The 27,940-nt window shown below is 54.7% G+C and overlaps 1 protein-coding gene across 1 annotated transcript; it reads right to left on the bottom strand.

Annotated features, from left to right (window-relative positions):
- Positions 1-711: 711 nt before the first annotated feature.
- Positions 712-27,940, bottom strand: LOC140423527 (titin-like). Its single transcript, XM_072507793.1, has 5 exons — positions 27,901-27,940; positions 5,856-6,206; positions 4,281-4,625; positions 2,987-3,328; positions 712-843 (listed from the first exon to the last, which is right to left on the bottom strand). Exons 1-5 carry the CDS (start codon positions 27,938-27,940, stop codon positions 737-739), a joined length of 1,185 nt encoding a protein of 394 aa, XP_072363894.1. The 3' UTR covers positions 712-736.

Here is a 27,940-nt window from a genome sequence, read left to right as displayed (position 1 = left end):
GACTGAGTTTAGGAGGAACTTCTTCACCCAAAGTGTTGTGAATCTATGGAATTCCTTGCCCAGTGAAGCAGTAGAGGCTCCTTCATTAAATGTTTTTAAGATAAAGATAGATAGTTTTTTGAAGAATAAAGGGATTAAGGGTTATGGTGTTCGGGCCGGAAAGTGGAGCTGAGTCCACAAAAGATCAGCCATGATCTCATTGAATGGTGGAGCAGGCTCGAGGGGCCAGATGGCCTACTCCTGCTCCTAGTTCTTATGCTCTTATGAGAGTTGAGATGGGATTTTTAATTGTTTGAGTGGGAACAAAGATAGCCGTTAAGGGTTACTGTATTCACTGTATTGATTTGCATTGTTTACGTGGCGATTGTCAGCTATTTCCTGGTGTGATGTAAAATATAATTTCGTACTCTAAGTAGTCAAGTTTGTTTAATACACCATATCCCTATTTTTCCCCAAATCACTCCTGGTGTGAGGTGTCATTTCATCACAGTTTTACCAAATTAAGATCAAATATTGGGGTTCCTGTCCCGTATCTCATCCACTGTTTTCGTCTGGTCTGGGATTGTACCATCAGATCCTCAGCAATGGGGTTGACTGTTAATTGCTCGCAAGGGAAATTAGAGATTGGCAATAAATGCTGATCTTGCCAACAATGCCCACATCCCATAAACAAACAAAACAAACTATACACAATAACCGAGAGAAACTGAATTATTCTGTCAAAATTACGGGATTGTTATTTCCGAAGCACTATGAATCCGATGAGCAAACTAAGTCCTGCAAATCCCGTAAGAGTTCCCACAATGATCCAGACAAGCTTCGTCTTCTCAGCGTCAGCCGGGTCTGTGAAAGGAAATCACATGTTTACGGTTAAAGGACGGGGAATGGATTTGATTCTCGTCAGTCGGTGACATTTGAAATGGTAAAGTAGAGACATGAAAGCAGGTGGAATTCAGACTGAGCAGATATTTCTATCTGCTGGACACCTGGAATAACAATGTCAGTTTAAACTCAGATCAATTTGATTTATTGATAATGCGGCAGGCCAATCTTATATCACACACTGACCACTTGCTGGCCATTCTGGCTGACTTGGTAACAGTGCAGCAAAGTTCCACAGATGGAAAGAAAACCACCAACAGATCCCCAGTGAGTTCCGTTCTGTATCCTCCTCCGTCCACACCAACATTACACTGTAGGGGAGTGACTTTTGGATAGGTGGTGTGTATTGTGTGACCGACACCACTAATGTGACCAGGCGATCCGTATAAACAAGATGAAGTTTGTTTTTAAACATGGAGGAGTTGAGTTGAGGAAAGGCTGAGCAATGGGGACTGAGATGAAGGTAAAGTTCTCTATATTGGAAGAGGAAATGTCAATGACACATCAGTTAGCAAGATGGAGTTTGTCTAAAAGATTGTGATTGCAAAATTAACAAGGAAGAATGTAGAGAGTTTTAGATTAATGGAACACCCTCCAAAGAGAATTAACCTATTCAAAAAAGTGACTTAAATGTGTGAGTGGGATTGGGACTAAAGTTCAGAGTAATTGTGTTGATTCAGGTCATTGCCAATGTTGGCTGTGATGGGCAGCGTGCCAGGCTGAAAGGGAGCTAATGGGATGGGTTTTGTTTAGTTTATTCCCTCGAGTTACTGACTGGGGTGAACTCTCCTGCTCTTCTTAAGCTACTGTCATGTGGCCTCCTGCATCTCCCAGAGAGAGCGGACCAGGGCTTGGTTTAAAGTCTCGTCTGATCATCCTCTGATAGAATTGTTCCGAATTCTCAATCATTTTGCTGAAGCAAATTGAGACAAACTATTCCGACTTGTGATATTCATTCTTCAACACGACAAAGATGATATTATCGGGCCATTATCACATTGTTATTTAGGGAGCTTGCTGTGCACAAATTGGCCGATATATTTCCTACATTTAAATAGGGCCCAAGCTTTACAAAGGGTTTAATTGGTTGTAAAGCACTTTGGGACAACTGGAGATGTCAGTAAAGGTCCGTATGGCTTGGATTTTATGGATGGTGAGAGTTCCTTGCTCATCATTCGGAGAGTCGACGGGGACGACTCGACAACATTGCTGCCATTTCCTGCTCAAATGAACTCCGGTCCGCATTTGGAAAGAAGTCCCAGTCCCTCCATGCACAGCGCTACAGTGGCTGTAAGAGGTACTGCAGCACTGTGCCTGAGACAATGTTCCAGGAACTGCATTGATGGTAAGTAGCAGTGTTCCCAGAAAGGGGCAGTCCAGTGGCGATTTTGGAGTTTTTAAATGTAAACCTCCAAGATTTATTGAGAAGAAAAGAAAATTTAACCACACACAATTACAATTACACAGTTAAAATTGATTTCACAATATGTTCCCCCAAAAGACTCCCTAATTGATCAGACTCATAAATAAAATTCTTCCAGGCAATACTCCCTAATATATGTTTAAATATCAAAATCCAGTTAATATTAACCGAGGCACAACTGCTGTAACTTGACTAAAAGTATCCCACATGATCTCTCAAACCACGTTGCACTCAAATGTGAAAATCAAAGACCTTCAGAAACTGCTTTTCACAGTCCAATACATTTCCAGACTGCCTGGATGGATAATTCAAACATCACCTACTCCCAGCCCAGAGCTGTTTCCAAGGGATCTTTCCCCAACAGCCAATCCCCAACCAGTTCAACAGCTCTCCTCACATATCCTTTTCCCTTTCATCTTCAATTCCAGTGTGTTCACTCTGTATGGACATTGTGGGCAATTCCCTTTGTCAGAGCAGAGCAGCAGGAGTAGGCCATTCAGCCCCTCGAGCCCTCTGTGTTATTCAACTGGGCTATGGCTGAGTGTTGACCTCAGCACCATTTTCCCTCACTATCCCCATAACCCTCAATATCATTGGCACCTAGAAATCCATCAACCAGTATGTCCTGCACTAGATTATGTGCTCGAGTCTGTGAAGTTGGAAAATGTAACTTGTCCTTACTTATTACAGTGAGCTGGGTTCCATTCCAATCGATATCTCCCCTCACTTCACAATAGTAGATGGCAGCGTCACTGGGCTGAATGTTGCTGATTGTCAGAATGAAGCTGTTACTGGACATGTTTCGAGAAGACTGGAAACGCTCAGAGAAGCCAGGACCCCATCGTGTGTTGTTCAGTATCTCATCTGTTAAAATCCACTCGATGTAAGCTGGTTGTTGTCGGTACCAATGAACATCAGAATGTGTCACAGCGGCGTTATGCAGGATGCATTGTAACCGTGCACTCTGACCCTGTCTGATAGGTTCTGGGGCAGGAGACTGGATAACCACTGGGGCATCTGCACCTTTGGAGAAACAATATTCATAATTTAAAAGAGTATTTTGGATTTACAAAGTAGCTCTGGTAGTTAAACATAGAATCGTTGGTGCCTCACGGCGCCGAGGTCCCAGGTGCGATCCCAGCTTTGGGTCACTGTCCGTGTGGAGTTTGTACATTCTCCCCGTGTCTGCGTGGGTTTCACCCCCACAACCCAAAGATGTGCAGGGTAGGTGGATTGGCCACGCCAAATTGGCCCTTAATTGGAAAAAATGAATTGGGTACTTGAAATTGTAAAAAAAAACACAGAATCACTGCAGTGGAGAAAGAGGCCATTCAGCCCATCCAGTCTGCACAAACCCTCTGGAAGAGCACCCTTCCTCGGACACTCCCCCACCATCCAAACAAAATCCTTAAATTGGCACCAATACCCATTTGAAGACCGCATTCCACCACCAGCATCAGGAGGGGGACTCCCCATTTGGATAAAAACTAACACACTTCGTGTTTCTAATGATGACCTGGGGGAGTTCCTCATTGTTAAGTACTGGCTGCCATGACATCAGGAAGGGGGAGGGGGGCCTGTGAAGAGCTACCACCCTGTCCAGGTTGCTAACCCCTCTTCCCACAATCTCAACCTATGACCCCAAACCCTCCCACAATCACCTTTGGTCCGAGTCCCTCAGCCTGAGCTTCTTGTGGGCCACTGGTTTGACTGGTGTTTGCAATGTGCAGCTCCCTGTCTCAGGCACCATGGCCATGTGGAAGGCCCACCGCTGTCTATGTATGTGCCTGATCCTTCACAAAGGAAGCAACATGGGCCTCTCCCTGGATCTCAGGCCAGTGAGTGAGAGACCCCATCACCTGTATCAAGAAGCGGGCTTTGTGTCCAAAAAAGTGTGAACATTTGAGACTTCTGAGAACCACAAGACAGAACACGTGGTGTGAAGATTAATGAGAATAATGGAAACTGTACTTACTGGTTACATTCAGCTGTGATCCATCCCCACTGATATCTCCCCACACTGAGCAGTAATAGACGGCAGTGTCACTGGGCTGCACGTTGTTGATTGTCAGGATGAAGCTGTTGGAGTCGATGTGTCTGGAAGGCTGGAAACGCTCAGAGAAACCTGAATCCCGGTCTACATAATTCTTTGTATCAAGTGCTAAAATCCTCTCCCTCTCTTTCCCTGGCAGCTCCCGGTACCAAGAAACTTTTGTGTATCTCACTGCGGCGTTCTGCATGGAGCAGTGGAACCGTGCAGTCTGACCCTCTGGGACACGTTCCACACTCGGAGACTGGATAAGGACTGGAGGTTTCTCACCTTTAAGAGAAAAATATCAACAATTTATAAACAGGTGCTGAGGTTGCAGTCTGGGCTGATTCTCCGCTTCCCCAGCCGCGTGTTTCTCGGTGGCGCGCTGTTCCCAGGCAGCGCGATTCTGCCTTCCCGCTTGTCAATGGGATTTCCCATTGAAGCCACGCCACAGGGAAAGCCCCGGGCGAGGGGGCGCTGCCGGCGGCAATCGCAACGGCCAGAGAATTGCAGCCTTTCTTTCTGCTTTTAGTAGAAGTGCCACCCTCCGATCAGAGACTCGGGGGTCCTCGATCACAGGGTCAGACCCATTATTGACCTGTCAATCCCTTCATGCTCACATAATCCAATGGAGCTTCCCAAAAAGAAATGATGTGGGGGTGTGGCTGCCTCTCCAGCCACCCGCTGAGTTCCCATCACCTCCACAAGATTCCACCCATTGTCCCGGCCGCACTGAAGCCGCCAGTTAATGTGTTCCTCACTCACATTCAAAGTCTGGGGCAACTATTTTGTGGCCCTTGTCCTATTAGCTGAAGGAGTTGCTCAATTCAAGAACAAACCTTTGTTTCTTTAGTCCACATTCCAGCAATTCTCATTGATGATTGGAAAGTGAGCATTGAGCTGCTCAATAGTTTAATAAATCATTGTCGATGCCACCAATCTGTGTGGTCAGGACTGCAGGGAACAAAGCTCAGGAAGAGTTCCCACCTCCGGGAGGGGAGGGCAAAGACAGCAAGCTGGAAAATCTCACACACTTGATGGCCCACACCCTGTGATTCTAAAAGAGATCGCTGCAGATTTAGAGAATGCACTCGTTACAAATTTCCCAAATTCCTTCATTTTAGGATCAATCCACGGGGACATCGGCCGGTATTCTGCGCTCGAGGCCGCTGAGATCGGGAAACCCGCTGGGATCGGCGCCGGGCGACAGACCCGTTCCCATTCTCTACCCGCCCCCCCGGTGCTCTGCTATCCCCCTACCCCGGTGCTGTGCTCCCCCCCCCCCCCCCCCTGCAACCGGAAACCTTCTTCCTCACTATTAACCACCAGCTCCATCTTTGTGTCTTTCACAAACTTACTGATCCTCCCTCCACATTCTCATCTGTATCAAACTTCAGCAACATCTCTCTCTTTTCATCAAGATTCAAGTTCTGGGCGGTCAAGTCACTGTTTTTAAACTCAGTCTTTGTGCAATAACATTATTTGGAATAAAAGTAATAAAGCATAGACATTACTCACTGGTTACATTCAGCCGGGTTCCATTCCCAAAGATTTTCCCCCAAATCCCACAGATATAGACAGCGGAGTCACCGAGCTTCACATCTCTGACTGTCAGAATGTAGCTGTTACCGGGAACATCTCTGGAAGGCTGAAACCGATCATACAGACCTGTCACCCGGGAAACTTCGCCATTTGCATCATGACTCAATATCCATTCCTGACTTTGTGAGCGGTACCAATGTACATGGTATAAATCCACAGTCTGCCATACATTCTTGCTCTGTAAGTCACACAGAAACGTCACTGTTTCACCCTCAGGCACTTTCACAACTTGAGGAGATTGGATAAGGACCGCCCCTGTCACATGACCTGTGAACAGAAAATAACTGAAGATCAGAACAAATAAGAAAATACAAAATAGAAGCTGAAACACCAGTTATTATAAAATCCCGTGTAGATCAGGAATTAATATTGTGCATTGTCATCAGTAACTTGTAGCCCAGTTGCTTTATCCACACCCTGAACTTCACTGTCTCACATCGCACTGTACTGACCAATAATGTCAGCCCAGCATTTTGTGCTCAAAGCCTCGCGTCTCAAGTGGGATTTGAACTGAGCCAAGATGGACACAGTGGGGAGGATCTGAGGGATAGAACGATGTCCTGGAGGTGGGTCAGATTGACCAAATGTGTGCTGGAGTTATGAATGGCTGCTTGCAGGCCTTAGAGCCAGGAACAGAATGTATTCAGCCAGGAGCAGTGCAGTTTCCTCTGTTAAGCGTGGTCCAAGTTTAAATTATTGATATAAATGGTAAACAAGAGTCATCCCAGCACAGAACATTGTAGAGCTCCAATTCCCGTCTTCTCTCATTCATTTGTTTATTACCTTATCAAAGGAAATCTAAATATATTACATCTACAAGTTTACCTATGTCTACTCTCTTAGTTAGCTCTTCAAAGAATTCTGTTCAGTGGCATGGTAACACAGAGGTTAGCACTACTGCCTCACAGCACCAGGGACCCAGGTTCAATTTTGGCCTCGGGTGACTGTCTGTATGGAGTTTGCATCATCTCCCCGTGTCTGTGTGGGTTTCCTCCGGCTGCTCCGGTTTCCTCCCACAGTATAAAGATATACAGGTTAAATAGATTGGCCATGGAAATTTGCCCCTTAGTGTTCGGTTACGGTGATAGGGTGGGGGCCTGACCCTGTGTCATGTGCTCTTTCAGAGGGTCGGTGCAGGCTGGATGGGCTGAATGGCCTCCTTCTGCACTGTGGGGATTCTCTGAGTCTATGAATTGATTTGGTCAAGAATGACACGTCCATTTCAAGTCCATGTTGACTATTCATTCTTCTGTTTGTTTTTTAGAGTCTAGATTTTTTTAGTGGTAATTTCATTATGTTTCATACAACTTATGTGATACCAAATTGTCTATAATTCCCAGGACATGTTATATTTCCTTTCTTAAGTGCAACATTTCTCTTCATTTTATTTTAATTGAGATTTCTAATCACATTGTTGGATGTCATTTCCTGTCTGACTTCACTCTCTTTCCTGGCTTCTTGTGGTTTCGCATCAAGGATCCTATCAGAAGCTGAGAAAGATAAAATCCAAAAGTCTATGAAAATTGATAAAATAATCATCTCCCATTGGGCACGCTGGGTGTGGTAGTATGTATTGGGGGTCATGTGGGACTGGAAGCCCTAATGGCATTGGCTGACAGATCCCGGGTCCTGGTTGGCCGTTGACCTCAAGCTCCGCCCTGAAGGCGAAGTATAAGAAGCCGGTGTCTTCCCCCGCATGCCAGTTTACTATCGGGCTGTTGGGGAACAGACACGCTTAATAAAGCCTCATCGACTTCACTCTATTCGTCTCATGGGAGTCTTTGTGCGCTACAATTTATTAAGCGTGTCTGTTCCCCAGCAGCCCGATAGTAAAACTTTCCATTCTCCCGGAGTCGACTAGGCATGGCGTCTCGTGGCCGTTAATTAGGACCGTTGTCGTCGTCGTCTGGAGAGTCCGGGGCCGAGCCTGACAGAGCGTAACCGAAGCGAGCCGTGGTTGTAGTAGTGGGGTGGGGTCCGTTGTTGCCGTCCAAGATGGCGTCGGGGATGGACAAAATGGCTGCCCCCATACATCGCACGTGGCTGAGGGGTCACAAGATGGCGTCGGGGGTGGACAAAATGGCCGCCCCCATGCGTCGTACAGGCCGGGGGCGGTCCAAGATGGCGGCGCCCCTCCTCCCCTCGTGGTGGTCGGGACCCAAAATGGCGGCATCTGCGGGTCGCACATGGTGTGCTGGGGGGTCTGGGGAGCGCTAGGACCGCGCGGAGTTCCTTCACTGCGAGCGCCAGGGCCGCGGGCGCTAGGACCGCGCGGAGCTCCCTCACTGCGAGCGCCAGGGCCGCAGGCGCTAGGACCGCGCGGAGCTCCCTCGCCGGGGACAGCGGGGGTCGGGGCCCAAACCGGCGGCGCCGGCGGGTCAGGCGCGGGGCCGCGAGCGCGAGGAGCTCCCTCACCGGGGACAGCGGCGGTCGGGGCCCAGGTAGGCGGCGCCGGCGGGTCAGGCGCGGGGCCGCGAGCGCAAGGAGCTCCCTCACCGGGGACAGCGGCGGTCGGGGCCCAGGTAGGCGGCGCCGGCGGGTCAGGCGTGGGGCCGCGAGCGCAAGGAGCTCCCTCACCGGGGACAGCGGCGGTCGGGGCCCAGGTAGGCGGCGCCGGTGGGTCAGGCGTGGGGCCGCGAGCGCAAGGAGCTCCCTCACCGGGGACAGCGGCGGTCGGGGCCCAGGTAGGCGGCGCCGGCGGGTCAGGCGTGGGGCGCGGGACGGGGGTGAGGGTGGCGTTCGGGACGCGAAAAACCCCTTCCTCTCCGTGGAGAGTGTTGGCCGGCACCCAAGTCGGGAGCGCCGGCGGCGGGTCGTACATGGACTGCGGGGAGGGGGGTTGGGGAGCGTAGGCGGCGTGCAGGGCTCCCAGTTCTCCCGGGGCCGCGGTGGTCGGGACCCAAAATGGCGGCGTCTGCGGGTCGCACATGGCGTGCTGGGGGGGTTGGGAGGCGTAGATTGCTTGTAGGGCTCCCTGTGGCCCCGGGACGGCGGCGACCTCGTGGGATCGGCACACCACCGCATAATGGCCCTTTTTCCCGCAGCTTTTGCAGATGGCTGCGCGGGCCGGACAGCATTGTCGGGGGTGCTTCGCCTGGCCGCAGAAATAACAGCGGGCGCCCCCGGTGCGACTCGGCGTTTGGACTGCTCAAGCCTGTGGGGTGTCCGGGGGGGGGGGGGTAGGGAGTTTGCCGCGACGGGTACGTACGGGGCCCAATGGCCTGCTGCGCGGTCGGGGCCGTAGGCGCGGGTATTACGCGCGGCGACGTCTAGGGAGGCTGCTAGGGCCCGTGCCTCTGAGAGTCCTAGCGACTCTTTTTCTAGAAGTCTTTGGCGGATTTGGGAGGATTGCATACCTGCCACAAAAGCGTCGCGCATTAACATGTCCGTGTGTTCGTTTGCATTCACCGACGGGCAGCTGCAGGCTCGTCCCAAAATCAGCAGCGCGGCGTAGAACTCGTCCATCGATTCTCCGGGAGCTGGTAGCGAGCGTAGATTTGGTTAACTGGGCGAACGTAGAGACTTCTCAGTGCTGTGAACGCCGTTTGGAAATCGTCGGTGTCTTCAATGAGGGTGAAAATCTCCGTGCTCACCCTCGAGTGCAGGACCTGCAGTTTTTGTTCGTCTGAGACTCGGCCTGTGGTCGATCTGATGTAGGCCTCGAAGGCTACATCACGCTTAATAAAGCCTCATCGACTTCACTCTATTCGTCTCATGGAGTCTTTGTGAGATACACTGGGTAAACTGATCTCCTGACCCAACGATCGTCCAACAATCAAACTGGATCTCGAGAATTTCTGACCACTTTGAGTTCCCAACGCCCCCTGCAGCCTACGGCAACGTTACTGGATTCAGGACCCTCAACGCAAGGGGCAGGGTTCTGACCCTCTGGTGGGCAGAACATTCCAAGGTGGCTTTCTGAGATTGTCAACTCTGCTGAGGCACCGAGTGGGACCTCTTCACATCCCCCTCAACATCACCACAGGATTCCCATTGGGAAGCTCGGATCACTCACACTAATTAGATCAGGAAACATGCTCACAAAATTCCTGACTGAAGCATAGAGGCAGAAAAATGCCTGGAGTTGTGTCAGAGTCACTTCAGCCTTCAGCATCTGTACATTAAACATCCTCCTCAGTGTGCTGACCCCCTCAGCAATCCCTACACCTCCCATTCCCATTCACACAGACAGCAGTAAATAGGGGCACACAAGTTTGGGGGAAAGGCTTCAATAGGGTGACTGTTCCTATGAGACGGATCAGGCTCCTCACGGACATGAAAGGGGTCTGGAGGATTTTGGGATGATAATTCAGGAGCAGTTTATGAATGGTGGATTTGAGGAAGAAATCCGCTGGCAAATTAATTCCCTCCATTTAACATTCTAGGACGGTAAATAATCCAATGAAAATCATCACGCAAATCAGGAGAAATGGGAATAAATGAATTAACGAGGTTTTGTTAATTTTAAAATTAAATTTAGAGTACCCAAGGAGCAATTTGGAATGGACAATCCACCTACCCTGCACATCTTTGAGATGTGGGGGTGAAACCCACGCAGACACGGGGAGCATGAGCAAACTCCACACAGACAGTGACCCGGGGCCGGGTTTTAACCCAGGTCCTCAGCTCCCTAGGCAGCAGTGCTAACCACTGTGCCACCGTGCCGCCCAACGATGTTTTGAACATGAAGAGTGAGACAATTGTGTCTGTGGATTGCCGGCCGCTGGAGTTTCAGAGTGGGATCACTGAGCTGGGGGCTCAGTGTTGTCTCTGACGCTGTATTTTCCCATTGAACCATGAGAACCCCAAACTATCCCAACTCTTAAACAGGAAAATCTGACTAAAAACACACATCACCCCCAATAACCAGAAAATCAACTCAAAAACATAACGATGTGCAAGCAGCCCCAGGTTACTTACCCACCGCCATACAGAGGGTGAGAGTCAGAGCAGAGAGAGCTGGGCAAAACATTCCAAACAAAGTCCTATTGCAAACACACAATTCTTGTTTCTTTCACACACTCTTCTATTCGATGTTGCTGTGAATGATTGCGGGATGTCTCAATATTACTTCCTATTTTTACTTCTAGAGGTGTGACAGCACGGTGACATTGAGGTTATGACTGCTGCCTCACAGCGCCAGTCACCCGGGTTAGCAATGCTATCTCACAGTGCCAAGGACCCGGGTCAGCTGCTATCTCACAGTGCCATGGACCCGGGTCAGCACGGCTGTCTCATAGTGCCAAGGACCCGGGTCAGCACAGCTGTCTCATAGTGCCAGGGACCCGGGTCAGCACAGCTGTCTCACAGCGCCAGGGACACAAGTTCAATTCCAGTCTTGGGTGACTGTGTGGAATTTGTACATTCTCCCCGTGTCTGCGTGGGTTTCCTCCGGGTGCTCCGGTTTCATTCCACAGAGAAAAGATGCACAGGTTAGGTGGATTGGTCATACTGAATTGTCCCTCAGTGTCCAAGGCTATGCAGGTTAGGTGGACTGGCCATGCTAAATTGTCCCTCAGTGTCTAAAGATGTGCAGGGTAGGTGGATTGGTCATGCTAAATTGCCCGTACTATTCAAAAGCTTACATGGTGACATGGGGATAGATGTTGGGCGGCACGGTAGCACAGTGGTTAGCACTGTTGCTTCACAGCTCCAGGGTCCCACGTTCGATTCCCGGCTTGGGTCACTGTCTGTGCGGAGTCTGCACGTTTTCCCCCGTGTCTGCGTGGGTTTCCTCCGGGTGCTCCGGTTTCCTCCCACAAGCCGCGAAAGACGTGTTGTTGGTGAATTGGACATTCTGAATTCTCCCTCTGTGTACCCGGACAGGCGCCGGAATGTGGCGACTAGTGTTAACGTAAGCCTACTTGGGACAATAAAGATTATTAAAAAACAAAATTAAGTGTGGAGGAGTGGGCCTTGGCGGGGGGCTCATTCACAGGGTCAATATAGACTCAATGGGCCCAATGGCCTCCTCCTGCACTGTCGGGAATGTTTCTGTGATTCTCTGATTCATTCCCATGGAACAGATTGGGTTACTGAGGGACATTAAAGTGGTTTTGGGGATGATAATTCAGGAGCCCCAGCAGCAGACTTCAGCAAGGTTCACCCTGCGTCTCCACAGATACTCGGAGAGCTCGTCAGTACTGACCAGTGGAAATGGCTCCATTTTATTCTATAGACAATGGTCTCCCTCCCCTCACTCTGATGGTGTTTTTTAAAAATAAATTTCGAGAACCCAATTCATTTTTTCCAATAAAGGGGCAATTTTGTGTGGCCAATCCACCTACCCTGCACATCTTTGGGTTGTGGGGGTGAAACCCACGCAAACACAGGGAGAATGTGCAAACTCCAGGGGCGTCATTCTCCGACCCCCCGCCGGGTCGGAGAATGGCCGTTGGCCGCCGTGAATCCCGCCCCCGCCCCCGCCGAAGTCTCCGAAGGGAGAAAAGTCGGCGGGGCGTTAATGGCGCCGCTGCCGCGGAGAATGTCACGGGTCTGCGCAAGGCAGCCGATTTTCGGCCTGCCGATATTCTCCCTTCCGGATGGGCCGAAGTCCCGTCGACGTGATGACCGTTCACGTCGACGTGAATCAAACCTCCTTTTCATCGGCGTGACCCGGTGCTCCAGGCTCACGCCGACCAGCGAGGAGGTGAGTGACGGCCTGGGGGGTTGGCTCTGGGCAGGAAATGGCGTGGCCGCAGACTGATTGCCTGAGGAGAGATGTGTCTCGGCTTGTGTGTGTGTGCGGCGGGGGGGGGGGGTGGTTAGAGTAGGCTGGGCTCCGGGGGAGTGCCGGGAGGGGGTCCGTGCCGGGGTGGAGGTTGGGGGGGGGGGTCCGTGCTGGGGTGGAGGTTGGGGGTTGGGGAGGGGGTCCGTGTCGTGGTGGAGGTTGGGTGGGGGTCCGTGCCGGGGTGGAGGTTGGGGAGGGGGTCCGTGCCGGGGTGGAAGTTGGGGGGGGGGTCCGTGCTGGGGTGGAGGTTGGGGGATGGGGAGGGGAACCGTGCCGGGGTGGAGGTTGGGGGTTGTGGAGGGGGTCCGTGCTGGGGTGGAGGTTGGGGGTTGTGGAGGGGGTCCGTGCCGGGGTGGAGGTTGGGGGGGGGTCCATGCCGGGGTGGAGGTTGGGGGTTGTGGAGGGGGTCCGTGCCGGGGTGGAGGTTGGGGGGGGGTCTGTGCTGGGGTGGAGGTTGGGGGTTGGGGAGGGGGTCCGTGCCGGGGTGGAGGTTGGGGAGGGGGTCCGTGCTGGGGTGGAGGTTGGGGGTTGGGGAGGGGGTCCGTGCCGGGGTGGAGGTTGGGGGTTGGGGAGGGGGTCCGTGCCGGGTTGGGGGTTGGGGAGGGGGTCCGTGCCGGGGTGGAGGTTGGGGGTTGGGGAGGGGGTCCGTGCCGGGGTGGAGGTTGGGGGTTGGGGAGGGAGTCCGTGCCGGGGTGGAGGTTGGGGGTTGGGGAGGGGGTCCGTGCCGGGGTGGAGGTTGGGGGTTGGGGAGGGAGTCCGTGCCGGGGTGGAGGTTGGGGGTTGGGGAGGGGGTCCGTGCCGGGGTGGAGGTTGGGGGTTGGGGAGGGGGTCCGTGCCGGGGTGGAGGTTGGGGAGGGGGTCCATGCTGGGGTGGAGGTTGGGGGTTGGGGAGGGGGTCCGTGCCGGGTTGGAGGTTGGGGAGGGGGTCCGTGCTGGGGTGGAGGTTGGGGGTTGGGGAGTGGGTCCGTGCCGGGGTGGAGGTTGGGGAGGGGGTCCATGCTGGGGTGGAGGTTGGGGGTTGGGGAGGGGGTCCGTGCCGGGGTGGAGGTTGGGGGTTGGGGAGGGGGTCCATGCCGGGGTGGAGGTTGGGGGTTGGGGAGGGGGTCCGTGCCGGGGTGGAGGTTGGGGTTGGGGACGGGGTCCGTGCCGGGGTGGAGGTTGGGGGTTGGGGAGGGGGTCCGTGCCGGGGTGGAGGTTGGGGGTTGGGGAGGGGGTCCGTGCCGGGGTGGAGGTTGGGTGTTGGGGAGGGGGTCCGTGCCGGGGTGGAGGTTGGGGGTTGGGGAGGGGGTCCGTGCCGGGGTGGAGGTTGGGGGGGGGTCCATGCCGGGGTGGAGGTTGGGGAGGGGGTCCGTGCTGGGGTGGAGGTTGGGGGTTGGGGAGGGGGTCCGTGCCGGGGTGGAGGTTGGGGAGGGGGTCCGTGCTGGGGTGGAGGTTGGGGGTTGGGGAGGGGGTCCGTGCCGGGGTGGAAGTTGGGGGGGGGGGGGGGGGGTCTGTGCCGGGGTGGGTGATGGGAGGGCAAATGAGTTGGTCCACCTGGCCAGGTGCCCGCCTCCAACAGTTGGACCCATGCGGTCCATGCCACCTGGCTGGGGGGAGGAGGGGATATGGGCAATGATGACATGTCGTCGTTCCCCTCCCCCCCACCAGGTCGTCATGTTTTCAGATCATCCAGCGATGTTGGCCGCCGTGGTGGCAGCCGCTCATGTCTATGTTGCCCTGGATGAGGAGGAGGAGGAGGAGGAGCGTGCCAGAGAGGCGGCGCAGGCTGCCGCAGAGGGGCAGGCGGCAGCCGCCCAGGCTGGAGGGACACCTGACCGACAGGACGAGGAGGGGGAGGAGGACGTCGCGGCCCCACGGCAATGGAGGCACCCGAGGGCGCCCCGTGTGTACCGGCCCCGGCAGTCATACCAGGACCTCACGGACCGGGAATGCAGGAGGAGACTCCGGATGAGCCGGGAAACCGTGGCACACATCTGCCACCTGCTGGCACACCTGTCACCGCGTGGCACTGGCGGGGGACACCCTCTCTCCGTGTCCGTCAAGGTTACGGTGGCCCTGAACTTTTATGCAACGGGGTCATTCCAGGCACCGAGTGGGGACCTGTCCGGCATATCGCAGACATCGGTGCACCGGTGCATCCGGGCAGTGACAGATGCCCTTTATGCCATGGCGCACCGCTACATCCGCTTCCCCGTGGACCGGGCCAGCCAAGATGCCCGGGCCGTGGGCTTCTCTGCCATTGCCGGGTTCCCCATGGTCCAGGGCGCGATCGATGGGATGCACGTCGCCGTGCGGCCACCTGCAGATAACAGGGCCGTGTTCACTAATAGGAAGGGGACCTATTCGATGAACGTACAGGTGGTCTGCGACCACCGCATGATGATCCTGCGCCCGTCACCCAGGCAGTGTACACGACTCATTCGTGTTGTCGCGGTCATCCATCCCCGGCATGTACGAGGGACGCCATCCCCGGCTGAGGGGCTGGTTGCTGGGCGACAGGGGCTACCCATTGCGATCGTGGCTGATGACGCCTATACGGAGGCCACGCAATGAGGCGGAGAACCGCTACAATGATGCCCATGTAGCGACAAGGGGAGTGATCGAGAGGTGCTTTGGCGTGCTGAAGATGCGTTTCAGGTGCCTGGACCTCTCTGGGGGCGCCCTCCAGTATCGGTCAGATAGGGTCGGCCGCATCATTGTGGTGTGCTGCGTCCTGCACAACATAGCCCAGCAGAGGGGCGATGTGCCGCAGGCAGAGGAGGGCGGAGTGGAGGAGCAGCAGGAAGAGGCCCAGTCCTCCCCAGATGAGGGGGATGGGGGCAATGGTCAGGGCAGACGGGGTAGACACAGACGGGTGGCTGTCCACCATTACCGGCTGGCCCAGCGGGCACGGGACAGGCTGATAGCCGCCCGCTTCACTGACTAGATGGGCGTGGGAATCGGGTAGTATGGCCACAGACCACACACCATGACAACAGCCGACCACCCACACCCCCCACCCATCCACCCACCCAGCACCCTCACCCCCCTCCCCAACCCCACACACCCCACCCGCATGCACACCACCCCCCCACTCCCAATTGCCGATCCACCGGCGGCACAACGGGCCGGGCTCACACAGTTGCGGGTGGACGCGTGTCGATCGCAGGCCATGGAGAATGATGACAACCCGCCTCCGATGAGCTCCTGGCTCTACATCATTGGACTATGTCTGACCCATGGCCACAGTACCACCATCCACCCGGACCATCCCTGCATGCGGCTGTGACACTGCAGCGCACGGTCCCGTCCTCTGCCCGGGGGATGTTGATGGCGGCCCAGGGGGAAGGGGGCAGACTCACCTGGGGCTGAGGTAAGACCACCCCTCACACACACACTTGCGCTCAACGTACATGACACCCCCGCACACTTTGGACAGAGCACAAAGGCAGCTTCGGTAGGTGTAACATTGACTTTAATAACCAAAGGAGTTCATGCATGTGCCCTAGCGCCTAAAACTCATCTGTGCCCTGCACCCGTGCCAACTTACTCAGTGTCTAATTGTTTAGCCTTACGGGCCCTTTGACTACGTCTACGTGGTTCCCCAGACGGTACAGCAGAACTGGAGGTGGACTCCTGTGATTCCTGCCCTCTGACACTGGATCCCTTTGGCGGCCGTTTCCTGGGGCGTCCTGGCCTAGATGGGCCAGGCTGCGGCCCGGGCGACTGGGATGGCGAGCTGCCAGCCTGTCCTGCCCGTTGCCCACCCGATGCACCTGGGACGGAAGGGGGGAGTCCGAGGTGTCGCGGTGAACCGGGACCTCCCCTACAGAGGGAGCCGGGACGGACCACACCACCTCCTCCTCCCTCGGGGTGCCCGATGGCCCCCAGGCCTCTACATGGGTGGGGGATGCGAACGGACTGGCCATCCGACGCGCCCCCGACATCTGGCGCTGCCAGTCCTGGAGGCCCGTGCTGGTATCGACAGGGGTCTGCAGGTTTGCAGCCATGGAGCCCAGGGGGTTGTCGAACCCTGTCTGCGACAGTGCGACGCCAGCTCGCACATGGCCACTGGCGCCGATGCCCTCAGCGATGGCCTGCTGAGACTGGGCCATGGCCTGCTGAGACTGGGCCATGGCCTGCTGAGACTGGGCCATGGCCTGCTGAGACTGGGCCATGGCCTGCTGAGACTGGGCCATGGCCTGCAGAGACTGGGCCATGGCCTGCTGAGACTGGGCTATGGCGTTGAGCGCCTCTGCCATCTGGCGCTGGCACTGGCTCATGGCCTCCTGTGAGAGGGCAGCCATTTCCTGGGCCACAGACGCCGCCTGCACGGAAGGCCCCAGGCCTCGCAAACCGTTCCCCATGTCTGACACCGTCGCACCCATTGCCTCCACCGCGGACGCCACCCGTGCGGTGTCAGCCTGGGTGGCACGCATGACCGGGACCACTCCCAGCTCCTGGACGCGGGTGGACTCCTCCACCTGCGACCGCAGCCGCCGCAAGCCACCCGTCACCCTATTCACTCGTCTCCGTGTCGGTGGTTGCATCGGATCTATGTGTGGGTGTGGTAACTGCAGGAACCCGGGATCCATCTGGGCGGCAGATGTTCGCTTGGCCTGGGCTGCCCTCCGACCGCCCGGTCCCTCTGCTGCTCCTACCTCCACCTGCTGTACCGGGACGGCTGTGTTGTGCGCACCAGTGAGTGTACCAGACGCCTCATCACTAATGTGCCCAACCGTGGTGAGTGTTTCTGCGATGGTGGAGGGTGTTGGTGACAGCAGTGGCGTTGTGTCGTGCTCTTCGTCCCACTCTGAGTCCATGGCACTTTGGGTTGGGGGTTCGTCTCCACCCATCCACTCTGAGTCACTGTCCGGTATTTCGTCTTCCCGGGTAGGGGTGTCCCGGGTAGTGCTGTCCCGGGTAGTGCTGTCCCGGGTAGTGCTGTCCCGGGTAGTGCTGTCCCGGGTAGTGCTGTCCCGGGTAGTGCTGTCCCGGGTAGTGCTGTCCCGGGTAGTGCTGTCCCGGGTAGTGCTGTCCCGGGTAGTGCTGTCCCGGGTAGTGCTGTCCCGGGTAGTGCTGTCCCGGGTAGTGCTGTCCCGGGTAGTGCTGTCCCGGGTAGGGGTGTCCCGGGTAGGGGTGTCCCGGGTAGGGGTGTCCCGGGTAGGGGTGTCCCGGGTAGTGCTGTCCCGGGTAGGGGTGTCCCGGGTAGGGCTGTCCCGGGTAGGGGTGTCCCGGGTAGGGGTGTCCCGGGTAGGGGTGTCCCGGGTAGGGGTGTCCCGGGTAGGGGTGTCCCGGGTAGGGGTGTCCCGGGTAGGGGTGTCCCGGCTCGGATGTGACGGGGGCCTGTGACTGCCCCCCTCATCGCTGGGTGGTCACTCCCGCACGTGACGGGGGTGTCGTCTCCCTGTTGCTCCAGGTCTCTCCGTCTCCCATGGTCTCCGAGGGGCATCCTGCGGGCGTCGCATGCTGGAGGGTTCGGGTCTCTCCGTCTCCCGTGGTCTCCGAGGGGCATCCTGCGGGCGTCGCATGCTGGAGGGTTCGGGTCTCTCTGTCTCCCGTGGTCTCCGAGGGGCATCCTGCGGGCGTCGCATGCTGGAGGGTTCGGGTCTCTCCGTCTCCCGTGGTCTCCGGGGGGCATCCTGCGGGCGTCGCATGCTGGAGGGTTCGGGTCTCTCCGTCTCCCGTGGTCTCCGAGGGGCATCCTGCGGGCGTCGCATGCTGGAGGGTGCGGGTCTCTCCGTCTCCCGTGGTCTCCGAGGGGCATCCTGCGGGCGGTCTTCATCTGCGGGGATGGGTGCCTGGACGTTTGGTCCTGCGATACACAATGAAGCATGCATGGTGAGACATCAGGCAGTGATCAGGTGATATGGGGGAGGGGGATATAGGGGAGGGGGGATATGGGGACGGGCTGTTGGTGGCTCACTTGCTCGTGGGGCCCCGACCTCTGCATCAGCAACCTCCCGGTCCTCAGGTCCGCCAGCCAGTTCCAGGGCCCTTTCCTCGTGTACGGTCAGTGGCCTCTCATCAGCGGGCCCTCCTCCAGTCCTCACATGCTCCCTATTGTTGTTTGCGCGCTTCTCCTGGGGGGGGGGGGGGGGTGTTGGCAGGGGTAAAAGGCATATCCCGCACTCCCCCAATCTCTCTGGCCGCCTCCCTCCTGCGCAGCTGGTGCGCCAGCATCCTACTCGCCTTCTCCCCATGCTCATAAACTGCCCCCTTCGCTTTCCTCAGCTCCGCCTCCGCCTTCCCCGTGGACAGCAAGACAAACTCCGCCTGTAATTTCCGGCGCTCGTTCAACATCCCCCCTCTGGGGCCTCCGCGTACCTCCTATCTACCCTGAGTATCTCTCCCACCAGTCTCTCCCTCTCCACCCTCTCCTTCTCTCTGTGGGACCTAATGGAGATTAACTCTCCCCTACTGACCGCCTTCGGAGCCTCCCAAACCACTGCCACCGTCACCTCTCCTGTGTCATTCGTTCCCACATAATTCTCAATACTCCTCCTTATCCGCCCGCACACCTCTTCGTCCGCCAGCAGCCCCACACCCAGTCGCCAGAGAGGGCGCTGACCCCGTTCCACCCCAGTCGCATGGTCCGAGACCGCAATGGCCGATCTTTCTACCCCCTCCACCCTCGGGATTAACGCTCTACTCAACACAAAGAAGTCTATTCGTGAATAGACTTTATGGACATGGGAAAAAAAGGAAAACTGCTTCATCCTTGGCCGTGTAAACCTCCAGGGGTCCACTCCCCCCCCCATCTGGCCCATGAACTCCCACAAGGCCCTGGCCGCCGCCGGCCTCTTTCCCGTTCTGGATTTGGAACGATCCAAGCCCAGATCCAAGACCGTATTAAAGTCCCCTCCCATAATCAGTTGACTTATCTCCAAGTCCGGGATCCTACCCAGTACGCGCCGCATATGGTCCGCATTGACCCAGTTCCGGGCATATATATTCACTAACACCACCCGAGCCCCCTGCAGCTTGCCACTCACCAATATATACCTGCCCCCCTTGTCCGCCACGATACTCCCCGTCTCAAACGCCACTCATTTACTGACCAAAATAGCCACTCCACTGGTCTTTGAGTCTAACCCCGAGTGAAACACCTGTCCAACCCATCCTTTCCTTAGCCTCGTCTGGTCCGCGAGCTTTAAGTGCGTCTCTTGCAACATGGCCACGTCTACCTTCAACCCCTTCAAATACGAGAACACGCGGGACCGCATGACTGGCCCATTCAGGCCCCTCACGTTCCATGTGATCAGCCTGCTTGGGGGGGTGGGGGGGTAACCATCCCCCCATCCCGCCGACTAGCCATCTCCCTTTTTCGGCCAACCGCGTGCCCCGGCCTCCCTCCTCCAGCTCTCCCCCCGGCGACCCCCCCCGCCCGACTCTCCATCCATACCCCTCACCTGGCTCCCCTTCAGTCAGCAAAGCAGCACCCCTCCCCCCCTTCCCCCCCCAAACCCCCCCCCCCCAAAATTCCCCCCCCCCCCTCCCCCCCAGCCAAGCATCCGCTTAGCTCTGGTTTCCCCCCCATTTTGCTTCCGTGAGTCAGCTCACCCATGCTGATCCCGGCCGCTCCCGCCTCTATATATCCACCCTTAACTTGTTGCTCCCTTCGGGCCACCCAATCCCCCCCCTCCCCCACAGGGTAGAGGGAGAAGCGCCATCTGGGACCTCCCCGTGCCCCGGACAGCCCGTCCCGGGCGATTCCCACCCCCTAGCACCGAACACCTGTAAAACAAAACACCTGGAAAACAAGCAAAACAAACAACAAACCCCAACCAAACTAGGGCAGACATGCCCATAAACTTATGCTTTACCCGCAGTCCTCCCCTCGGCCCCTCCCCACCCGCACATTTCACCCCCATACAACAGTCCCTTAGTTCAGGTCCGGCTTCTCCTGCCTGATGAACGACCACGTCTCGTCTGGGGTATCAAAATAGTGTTGCCTGTCCTGGTATGTTACCCACAGTCTCGCCGGGTGCAGGAGCCCAAACCTCACCCCTTTAGCGTGAAGGACCGCCTTTGCCCGGTTAAACCCTGCACGCCTCCTCGCCAGCTCATCTCCCAGGTCCTGGGAAATTCGGATCTCGCCACTCTCCCACTTCATGCTCCGCTCTTTCTTCGCCCACCGCAGGACTCGCTCCCGGTCTGCCAAGCGCTGAAACCGTATCACCATCGCCCTCGGTGGCTCGTTTACCCTCGGCTTTCCAGCGAGAACCCTGTGCGCCCCATCCAGCTCCAAGGGCCGTGGGAAGGCCCCCGCGCCCATCAGCGTCCCCAATATTGTGGCCACGTACGTGCTCGCGTCCTCCCCCTCCGCTCCTTCAGGAAGGCCCAGGATCCGCAGATTGTGGCACCGAGATCTGCACTCAAGGCCATCCAGCCTCTCCTGCCATCTGTTATGGAGCGCCTCGTGCGCCTCCACTTTCACCGCTAGGCCCAGGATCTCGTCCTCGTTCTCCGCCACCTTCCTCCTCACCTCCTTGATCTCCTTTTCCTGCGCCTTCTGGGTCACCACAATTCTCTCCATGGAGGCCAGCATCTCCCTTTTCAGCTCCATGAAGCAGTTTTTCAGGAGCTCCTGCTGTTGTCCGGCCCACTGGGCCCACACCTCCCGATATTCTCCGGCCGCCATTTTGTCCTCCCGGACCTTCTCGACCTTCTTCCCCGGGTTCGCGCATCTGCCGGCTCCGCTCCTGGTCCTCTCCATGCACCAGAGGGGGGGGGGCTCTCCCACGTCTGTTCCCATGCCGGTCCCTCCTGTTAATTGCCGCCGCCGCTCCTTTTAGCGGCCCGAAACACCGATCCCGGCGGGAGCTGCCGTTCGCGTGACCTAGCAGGTCATGGCCGCTACTGAAAGTCTACACACAATATTTAGGTGTGGCCGCACCAAGGCCCTGTATAATTGCAAAAACACATTCCTGCCCCTGTACTCGAAACCTCTCGCAATGAAGGTCAACATGCCATTCGCCTCCTTTACCACCTGCTGTACCTGCATGCTTACCTTCATCGAATGGTGCACAAGGACACGCAGGTCCCGCTGCACACTCCCCTCTCCCAATTTACAACCATTCAGGTCGTAATCTGCCTTCCTGTTTTTGCTTCCTCACACTTATCCAAATTCTACTGCATCTGCCAATGATTTGCCCACTCGCCCAACCTGTCCGGATCATGCTGTAGGATTCCTGCATCCTCATCACAATTCACCCTCCCACCCAACTTGGTGTCACCTACAAACATTGAGACGTTACATTTTGTTCCCTCATCCAAATCATCAATATCTCTTGTGAATAGCTGGGGTCCCAGTGTCGGTCCATGTGGTACCCCACTAGTTACTGCCTGCCAATTTGAAAAGGACCCAATAATCTGTGCTCTTTGTTTCTGCTCTCCCAACCAGTTTTCTATCCACCTCAATACACTTCCCCCAATTCCATGCACTTTAATATTGCACGAGAATTTCTGATGCGGGACTTTGTCAAATGTCTTCTGAAAGTCCAAATATACCACATCGACTGGCTCCCCCTTGTCAACTCTACTACATACATTTTCAAAGAATTCCATTCGATTTGTCAAGCATGATTTCCCCTTCATAAATCCATGCTGACTCTGACTGATCCTGCCACTGCTTTCTAAATGTCCACTACAAAGTTATTGATAATGGATTTGAGAATTTTCCCCACTGCCAATGTTAGGATTACTGGTCTATAATTCCCTGCTTTTTCTCTGTCTCCCTTTTTGAATATTGGAGTGACATTAGCCACCCTCCAATCTGCAGGGGCTGCTCCAGAATCTATAGAATCCTGGAAGATGACCACCAATGCATCCACTATTTCCAGAGCCACTTCCTTCAGTATTCTGGGATGTAGATTATCAGACCCTGGGGATTTATCCGCCTTCAGTTCCATCAATTACCCCAACGCCATTTCTCTCCTAATATTGATCTCCCTCAATTCTTCCCTCTCACTCAGCCTTTCATTCTCCAACATTCCTGGTATCTAATTTGTCCTCTTTTGTGAAGAAAGAACCAAAGTATGTATTCCATTGCTCAGCCATTTCTTTGTCACCAATTATACATTCCCCCATTTCTGTCTGTAGGGGGCCGACATTTGTCTTTACCAATCTCTTTCTCTTTATGTATTATAGAAACAGTTATAGTCTGTCTTTATGTTCCCTGCAAGCTTACTTTCGGACTGTATTTTCCCCTTGTTAATCAATCTCTTGATCCTTTTTTCTTGAATTCTTTACTGCCCCCAATCCTCAGACTTATTATTTTTCTTGGCCAATCTGTGTGCTTCTTCCTTGGATCGGATACTATCCCTAATTTCCTTTGTAAGACAGAGATTGGTCCTCTTACCCAAGCGAGGCCAGCAGCGCGGGTTCAATTCCTGTACCAGCTGAGGTTATACATTCAGGCCTCGCCTTCTCAACCTTGCCCTCGCCTGAGGTGTGGTGATCCTCAGGTTAAATGGGCTGACAATTGGCAAATAACATTTGCGCTACACAAGTGCCAGGCAATGACCGTCTCCTACAAGAGAGGATCTAACCATCGGTCCTGGACATTCAATGGCATTACTATCGCTGAATCCCCCACAGTCAACATCCTGGGGGTTACCATTCATCAGAATCTGAACTGGACTAGCCATATTGATATTGTGGCTACCAGGACAGGTCAATGGCTAGGAATCCTATGGTGAGTAACTCACCTCCTGACCCGCCAAAGCCTGTCCACAACCTACAAGGCATAAGTTAGGAGTGTAATGGAATACTCTCCACTTGCCTGGATGAGTGCAGCTCCAACAGCACTCAGGACAAAGCAGCCCGCTTGATTGCTCCTCCTTCCACAGATATTCAAACCCTCCACCACTGACAAGCAGTGGCAGCCGTGTGTACCATCAACAAAATGCACTGCAGTAACTCACCAAGGTTCCTTAGACAACACCTTCCAAACCCCCAACCACTACCATCCAGAAGGACAAGAGCAGCAGGTACCTGGGAACCCCACCAGCTGGAGGTTCCCCTCCAAGTCACTCACCACCCTGACTTGGAAATATATCGCCGTTCCTTCACTGTCACTGGGGCAACATCCTGGAATTCCCTCCCTAGCAGCACAGTGGGTGCACCTACACGCCAGGGACTGCAGCGATTCAAGAAGGCAACTCACCCCCACCTTCTGAAGGGTAACTAGGGATGGGCAATAAATGCCGGCCTAACCAGCGATGCCCCGTAAATAAATATAAAAACATCTAAATCCCCAACCCCAAAGTTGTGAGTGAAGTGCGGCTCGCCAGGTGAGGCCCTCCCTCTGGTGTCCAGTGTTGAATGGGACCGGTTGAATTATCTGTCGGTGGAGCACCGTGAACATGATTTCAGAGAGCTGGGTGTTTGATCAGCATATCTGAGACGCAAAGGGGTAACCGTGGTGCCAAACATTCACCCGGCACCGACCCCGGCAGCCGGCATCGACCCCGGCAGCCGGCACCGACCCCGGCACCGACCCCGGCACCCGGCATCGACCCCGGCACCCGGCATCGACCCCGGCACCCGGCATCCAAACAGTCGGGATTTAGGTGTCCGGGAATCCTCAGTGTTTGTCCCAGAGGAACTGTATGAACATTCTCTGGATTTCTGTGACAGAGTCAGGGGGAGGGGCCAATGTGACCAGCCGGTACCACAACATGAAGGCATCAGCTGGTTTATGACCAGAACTCGGCCCCTGTAAGACAGCACTCGGAGCAGTCCTGTCCACTCTCTCAGGCGAGCGGTGGCCTTGGCCTCCAGCTCCTGCCAGTTAGCCGGCCAGGATTCCTCAGCCGGACAAAGATGGACGCCCAAGTAGAGGAGGCTGGTCCTGCTCCAGGTGAAAGGCCTGATCTCCTCTAGGAGGGATGTCCATCCGCCCCGGACTGACCCGGAGTCAGTAGCACTCCAGTGGATCCAGGGAGGAGACGCAGCTTCCGCTGCAGGTCAGCAAGGTTCATGAACATGAGGACATGTCATCAGCGGAGGCCAGAAGGACCACTCCAATGCCCAGCTGGCACAGAACCAATCCGGACCACCTCCTCCGCAGGAGGCGCTGAACATGGGTTCAACAACAGGAAGACTCCTTCAATCACCACCAGAGACAATGATTGGGTTCAACAATCATTGACAAATTAATTGCTGCTTATTTTCTCCTGACTCCGAGTTTCCGGAGGTGCTGTGTGCTTTGAGACAGAAAGTCTCGTAGCAGGTAGCCTTATCCATGCTGGGTGGTCAGGGAGCATTTTCCATATCTCCTGTAGTATCCAGAGTTATGCGTGTGCTGTCTGTGGTTCCTGGAGGAGGCCCTCACAGAGATGTACTCCTCTGGAATCAGATCCACATTCCAGTTCTGTAAAAGTCATTTAGATCCGAAACGTGTTTCCCTCTCCAAATACACTGCCAGACTTGCTGAGGTTATCCAGCATTTTCTGTTTATAGTCCATGGGCACCGTGCCCACCACCTGCCCACCCACCCTGACCCCGTCACAATTGTACCCATGGCAAGGGTAATATCGGGAGGCCGACCTGTCCACTGGGCCAATAGAGGCCATTAATTGGCCAAACATTTTGCCACCACTGGCATTGAACCAGCAGCAGGAGAAATCCAAAGCTGACCTGCAGCCGGGCAGCTTTCATTGGGTGGGCTGCTGGCGAGCGAGGGGGCTCCTCCTTTATGCCCCCATTGGGCCTATCTGGGTAATGCCCCCAAGCTCTTCCCCACACCCCCCTGCCCCCACCCCCCAGTGAAGTTCCTCATCCTCAAACCATTTCTGTCAATCTTTTCTGCATTTTCTCCAATGCCTTCACATCCTTTCTAAAGTGTGGTGCCCAGAGCTAGACGCAAACCTCCATTGAGACTGGACCCGTCATTTATAAAGGTTCACTCGACCATCATTGCTTTTAGTCCACATCACAATATACATGAACGATCTGGAAGAAGGAACTGAAGGCACTGTTGCCAAGTCTGCAGATGATACAAAGATATGTCGAGGGACAGGTCGTATTGAGGAAGCAGGGGGGCTGCTGATGGACTTGGACAGGCTGGGAGAGTGGGCAAAGAAGTGGCAGGTGGAAAACAATCTGGAAAAGAGGTTATGCATTTTGGTAGGAAGAATGGAGGCATAGACTATTTCGAAATAGGGAGATGCTTCGGAAATCAGAAGCACAAAGGGACTTGGGAGTCCTTGTTCACGATTCTCTTAAGGTCAATGTGCATCTTCAGTTGGCAGTTAAGAAGGCAAATGAAATGTGAGCATTCATGTCGAGAGGGCTAGAATACAAGACGAGGGATGTTCTTCTGAGGTTATATAAGGCTCTGGTCAGACCCCATTTGGAGTATTGTGAGCAGTTTTGGGCCCCGTATCTAAGGAAGGATGTGCCGGCCTTGGAAAGGGACCAGCGGAGGTTCACAAGAATGTTCCCTGGAATGAAGAGCTTGTCATATGAAGAATGGTTGAGGACTCTCGGTCTACACTCAGAGTTTAGAAGGATGAGGGGGGATCTCGTTGAAACTTACAGGATACTGCGAGGCCTGGATAGAGTGGACTTGGAGAGGATGGTTCCACTCGAGGAGTTTCCACGTGGAGAGGAGTTTCAAAATAGCGACAGCGATCGCTTATTCAGTCAAAGGGAGATAATGGCTTCCCAGCCAGGGATTTTCCTGCCCGGCTTGGGCATGCTCCAAAGCATACTTCCCCATCTCCACAATCGCCAGTGACACATTATAAAGTCTCTTTGGGGAGAGGCAGTGGTGCAGTGGTATTCCCACTGGACGAGTAATCCTGACACCCAGGGTAATGCTCTGGGGTTCCGGGTTCCAACCCCACCAGGGCCCATGGTGAAATGTGAATTCAATAAAAGAATCTGGAATGAGAATTTTAATGATGACCATGAAACCAGTGTTAGAATCATAGAATCATAGAATCATAGAAGTTTACAGCATGGAAACAGGCCCTTCAGCCCAACCAGTCCATGCCGCCCAGTTTTTAGCATTAAGCTGGTCCCAGTTGCCCGCACTTGGCCCATAACCCTCTATACCCATCTTACCCATGTAACTACCTAAATGCTTTTTAAAAGACACAATTGTACCCGCCTCTACTACTACCTCTGGCAGCACATTCCAGACACTCACTACCCTCTGAGTGAAGAAATTGCCCATCTGGGCCCTTCTGAATCTCTCCCCTCTCACCTTAAACCTATGCCTTCTAGTTTTAGACTCCCCTACCTTTGAGAAAAGATGTTGACTATCTACCTTATCTATGCCACTCATTATTTTATAGACCTCTATAAGATCATCCCTAAGCCTCCTACGCTCCAGGGAAAAAAGTCCCAGTCTATCCAGCCTCTCCTTATAACTTAAACCATCAAGTCCCGGTAACATCCTAGTAAATCTTTTTTGCACTCTTTCTAGTTTAATAATATCCTTTCTATAATAGGGTGACCAGAACTGCACACAGTATTCCAAGTGTGGCCGTACCAATGTCTTGTACAACTTCAACAAGACGTCCCAACTCCTGTATTCAATGTTCTGACCAATGAAGTCAAGCATGCCGAATGCCTTCTTCACCACCCTGTCCACCTGCGACTCCACCTTCAAGGAGCTATGAACCTGTACTCCTAGATCTCTTTGTTCTATAACTCTCCCCAACGCCATACCATTAACTGAGTAGGTCCTGGCCTGATTCGATCTGCCAAAATGCATCACCTCACATTTATCGAAATTAAACTCCATCTGCCATTCGTCGGCCCACTGGCGTAATTGATCAAGATCCCGTTGCAATCCTAGATAACCTTCTTCACTATCCACTGTGCCACCAATCTTGGTGTCATCTGCAATATTAGTGTTGATTAACATAAACACCCATCTGGTTCACTGTGTCCTTTTGGGAAGTGAATCTGACAACTTAACCCGGCCTGGCCTCCGTGTGAGTCCAGACCCACCCGGCAATGGGGTTGACTCTTTACTGCCCCCCACAGAGGTGGCCGAGCAAGCTCAGTTCAAGGGCAATTAGGGATGGGCAACAAATGCTGGCCCAGCCCAGCGACGCCCACATCCCTTCAGACTCCCTCTGAACAACAACATCTGGAAGCTTCGTGCCTTTTACAAAATATTCTCCTTTCCATTCTCATCATCAAAGTGACAATTTTCCACATTATTCCCAACTTCATCCCCACACCACGACTGTTCCTTTCATTCCAGGGGCTTGTTGACAAGACAATTACTTGTCAACACCGTGTGGAAATTTGTAGCTTTCCGTCCCAT

The sequence above is a fragment of the Scyliorhinus torazame genome, chromosome 1, assembly GCF_047496885.1.
Source record: "Scyliorhinus torazame isolate Kashiwa2021f chromosome 1, sScyTor2.1, whole genome shotgun sequence".
NCBI lineage: Eukaryota > Metazoa > Chordata > Chondrichthyes > Carcharhiniformes > Scyliorhinidae > Scyliorhinus > Scyliorhinus torazame.
This window is presented reverse-complemented; position numbering and strand designations above follow the sequence as displayed.